Source organism: Cyprinodon variegatus, unplaced genomic scaffold (genome assembly GCF_000732505.1).
Source record: "Cyprinodon variegatus isolate N-32 unplaced genomic scaffold, C_variegatus-1.0 Scaffold435, whole genome shotgun sequence".
NCBI lineage: Eukaryota > Metazoa > Chordata > Actinopteri > Cyprinodontiformes > Cyprinodontidae > Cyprinodon > Cyprinodon variegatus.
This window is the reverse complement of record NW_015150888.1, coordinates 659865-664665: the sequence shown is the minus strand read 5'-3', so window position 1 is coordinate 664665 and position 4801 is coordinate 659865. Positions and strand designations below refer to the sequence as shown.

General features: G+C 34.2%; 1 protein-coding gene across 1 annotated transcript in view; it reads right to left on the bottom strand.

Annotated features, from left to right (window-relative positions):
• LOC107093614 (nck-associated protein 5-like) overlaps nt 1-4801 on the bottom strand; it is a 216017-nt gene that overhangs the window by 57464 nt on the left and 153752 nt on the right. Inside the window, exon 6 of the mRNA XM_015388791.1 lies at nt 4082-4175. Within this exon, the coding sequence (XP_015244277.1) occupies nt 4082-4175 (94 nt within the window). The remainder of the gene's footprint in view (nt 1-4081; nt 4176-4801) is intronic.

The window sequence follows — 4801 nt, the reverse complement described above, 5'->3', positions numbered from 1 at the left end:
CATATATAGTGTAGTTATTCTGTAACATTACCAGAATATAATCCTAACATAGGATTAAAATTGTAAACATTATAAGGATAAAGTACAGTAACAGTATTAGATTGAGTTGTAATATTACAGTATAAAAGTCGTTACATTACAAGATTAAAGTCCTAACATTGTGCGATTAAAATGGTAAAATAATGATAATAATTCCATATTGAGAGATTAAAGAACCAACTTTTTTTGATGTAAACTCTTCCCCCTAAGTTAAAATGCTCAGGCTATAGTTGAGGTGTGCTTAGTTGATCATTTTATTGAAGCTTTTTTCTCGTTAAAACAACGTTTATGTTTGATATACTTATGACTTTACTCTTATATTATGACTTTATTTTCTTTGTATAAAGACTTTATCATTGTAATATTTTAACTTTATATCTGTACGGTAGGACTTTATTCTTGTGATTAAAAAAGTCTTATAATGGCTAACGACTCTATTTGGATGTAAATAATTGGGAACCTTGAGACTTCTTTGTTAATTTTCAAAGCTACCTTTTGTCTGCAGGGGCCAAAACATTGTTGCATCTTTAATTTTGTTGTTTTGGAGCAAAAAGTTAAGGGTGTTTTTAAAGCTAAAGAAAAAAATAATAGCCTAGAGCTTCATGGAGGAAATACATTTCCACATTTCTTTCCAACATGGTTCATTTGCATTTTAATGCTTTAAAGCAGTTATTTGTCTTTCATGTTTCGTTCCCAAGCATTCAGTCTACCCCTTTGAGTTCAAGAGTTTGTATTTTAAGTTACAGATATAAAGACTCTTGGATATAAGAAATAAATAAAATATTGTTTTTTTTTTTTTATTACAACACAGTTGGACTGCATAATATATGTGTGATTTGCCTTTGAAAAGTTGGTAAACCAAAGCTGTAGCTCCAATTAAACTTTTAATTAAAATAAATGCCACATTTACAATGATTTTGACATATTTTTGCTATTTTTTGAACCATTTACCGAGTTAGCTGAACAGCTGCTACCGAGCCCATGAGTTATTCCTGCCATCCCTGTCTGAGCTTTAACAAATTGCTGTCTTTAGTAAATGTGCAACAGAAAAGTAAAGTCAAGCCGTGCGGCACTGATGGATGGCTGCACCACAACGTCCATGTATCCAAATGCTGCTCCCTCTTAATGGGAATCCCCTAACAGCACTTTGTTTTCAGCTTGATTCAATCTCATCCAAACACATATTAGGTTTTCAATCTTGTTTGATTCCATCAGCGGCTCGGATTCGAAGCGATACTTTATAGCAGCAGCTTTGTTTAGTCTCTTGTTTTTTCGGGGGCCAAGTCCAGTCGGCTCGTCTTGACGAGGCTTCGGTAATAATGTCCACCGAGTTGGAGGGCAGCTCCTCATGTTGCCCTTTTCGGTTATTGAGTTTGTCTGCCGAATGCACAGAGCTGCTTAAAAGGCAGCTGGGAATAGAACAACAGTTTATTCTCTCAGACAGTTGGATCACAGGAGTAAAGTTTGTTTAGAAACTGCAAAATAGGTTGGAAAATTACTTTATTACCTTTAATAGATCAACGAAATACAATCTAAACAGGTCTAACAACAAATCTAAATTTGGTTACTATTATAGAGCGGCCATTTTCATTAAAAAAAAACTTAATTTTCTCTTCTATTAAGATATTTTTTCCATAACATGAGTTATGGAAGGGCTTAATATTATTTACCCTATGCTGCATCAAGAAAAAAAAGAGTATGTGATTATATTTTAACAATTTATTTTTCCAGCCTTGTTAATTACTGACCAAATAAACTAAAATATGTTTTTTAAACATTATTAAACATATTTATATAATATAGTTATCTTACCTATTTATAAGATTAAACAAAAGAGTACCTATAAGTTACTAATAAATAAATGAAATATATGGTTTCAATGGTATAAGACATGTAGAAAGGGTATGTTGCTCTGTTACGCTGTCAGACTATTAGCTATTTTGTTTCAATGAGCTGAAAGCTAACGGTTATCCAGCACTGATTGGTGCTTTTAACTTTTGAAGAGGTGGTTCTGGTTTCTGTCAGAAGAACGTTAAAACTCTGCTCCATGAAGTGCGTTAACTCACAAAAGTCTTTTCCATGATGCTAACTCTTAGCATGTCTTGTTCGATGATGTTTCAAACACAAAAAATAAGTTATGCTGCTCCGTCATGCAGCACTGCTAAATTGGTGCTATTTAGGCGCTAACTTAAGCAGTTTCTAGAATGTTTAAATTTACAGATAGGACCACATATGTACATTTTACCAAATACGGTGATTTTGGAGAGGTGTTTGTGAAGTATTTTTTGAAATATTTGGAGTAAAATAAGACCTGAGCTTTTTTTTTTTTTTTTTTTTTGGGGGGGGGGGGGGATCACCCCTGATGCCCTGGCATTAGGGGGAGTCAAGAACTCATTGTTTCTATATTTCTGGTAACACACTTGAGGAGGGATCCTGCCTGTCCACAGTGTCACAAAGGGTTTTATTTAATTTTAAATGAAAGAAGATTAGCTTTGATTTGATGGGCTCTGAAAAAAAAAACGTATTAAAGTTTAAAAGGTTTTTTATTACTTTTTTATTAACCATCAACAAAGGTACAAGAGTGATTCTTTGTTATTCCTACACATTTTGGCTGATTTTCTTTGGTAATGCTTTCTTTTACAATACATCAATAACTATCTAATGACTTGGTAATAACACAGCAAGTTACACTATATTACTAGGTAACAAGAAAACTATGGTGTACCAATTTTAGTCAGACAAGGTATAGTCAGACTTCTTAGACCTAATACAGTTATTTCCAGCTAACTCTTTAATTTACTGACAGCAAGACATTAACGTGTTTAGGTCACAAAACCTAGAAGACAGCAAGCCAATCTTCTCAACTGAACTCTTATTTATATGTAACTTGAGTTCAGTTTTATAACGCTTTAGTTACCTGATCATAAGTTACAATCTACTTTAGAAGCCATTGGTAGGTGGTGGCCAATGATAAAAACTGTTATGTGGTAACCTATTGGTAATTACCCACCAAAACTCTACATTGTTGCAAAATAACATACAATTGTAATAATTACATGTAGGTAAATACTTTGAAATGATATACCTTAATTTTGGGGTAGTTACTAAATAAGTTTTTCTTGTTACCAAGTAATATAGTTTGATTTGCTATGTAATTGAAATGTTATTACATTGTAATTGATGTACTGTACTCTAAAGAAAGCGTAACCATTTTTTGGGGGGGTTGACAGCATTTGTTTTTTTTATTTCAGTGGGTTGTTATATTTTTTTTTTTTTTTTTTTTTTTAGTTTTAGGAATTTTTATTGCAATTTTTGATAATGTAAAAATAGATTTGACCCTAGAACTGCATAAAATGCTTCCTGCATCCAATTTTGACCTTTGTTAACATTATTTTTTTCTGTATACCATTTTAAGTGAAAAAGCTTCACCTACAGCAAGTCCCTGATTTGATTGCTGTGTTGCGGCTTCACAGAAAATTTCACCTCGTGTCAGCGATCACCGCTCCTCTTATTCCATGTTGTGCTACTGTTTGGAAACACTTCAGTTCTGTCTAGTAGCACGAAGAGAGAGCGGAGCAGTGAACGCCCTCACCGCGTGTAGTTCATTGCTAGGTTTGCATACGGATACTTGGAAAGCACCTTAAGGAATGCACTACAGAATCTTGTAGCCACCGGTGCAGAGCTTGTTCCAAAGTCATCTGAGAAGAGTAGCTCTGTCTATTAAAGCAAATGTTATAAATGTACAAATTATTATAGTTTTACACATAAAACCCTCTGACTTTTCTGAAACATTTTTGTTTTCAATACATCAAGGAAATAGATGTTGAAAAATATCCTTTCTTTGCTTCATTGCTGAACCTCTGCTGCTATTTCTGCTTATATAACCGATAAGCAGTTAAAGCGTTTGCCCTCTTGGCTCTGTCAGATGTTTTTCATCAACCTGTGACACTCAGAGAAAAACAAAAACAAGCTGTACGAAGTGTGAGATGTGAACTCTGGATTCAGAGGTATTTCTGGCTTCTCTGTGTATAAAACAACAAACCTTATAGGCCTTCATGATGTCCACCGTGTCCACAGCAGTCTGCTCCAGGACGCCGCCCTGATTCTGCAGCAGGGACCGCACTGTCTCTTCCATCCTGCAAGCAGAACACGTGCAATCAGGGAAAGTCCAGTGAGGAAGATAAGGACAACGCTGCAACGCTTGCTTTAAATGCTGCAATCTTACACAGTACTTGCATAAAAAAAATTAGTGCAGGACAATGACTTAAGTTATTAAAAGTAGCACTCAGACCCCTTTTTATGTCACAAAACTGGAAAGCAAAGTCAGATATGTACAAAATTATAGTAACACTGTACTAGTCTTATTTTTGGCTTGTTTTCAAAGAAAAGGTGCATAATTACTAATTATAACTAGGGATGCACGATATAATCGGCCCCCTATCGGTATCGGCCTGTATCGGCCTTAAAACTGAATATCGGACATCGGCTACCCCACCGATATTTAACCCGATATTTGATCAGCTTCTGAGTTTCTAATGTCAAAAAAAAAAAATTTAAAAATACTACTTCTTCTTCTTCCTCAAAAACCTTTTTTTTTACAGACTTAAAAACTTCTAAAGACGAGGGAAAAAATATTGATACATTAAAATATCACAATATCTTCATATGCTGATATATTGCCATTTAAAAACACCATATCAATCTCTTTTACTAATGAAATATTGCTATATGCCATCGTTATGCTACGAAATCCCCCCAAAAT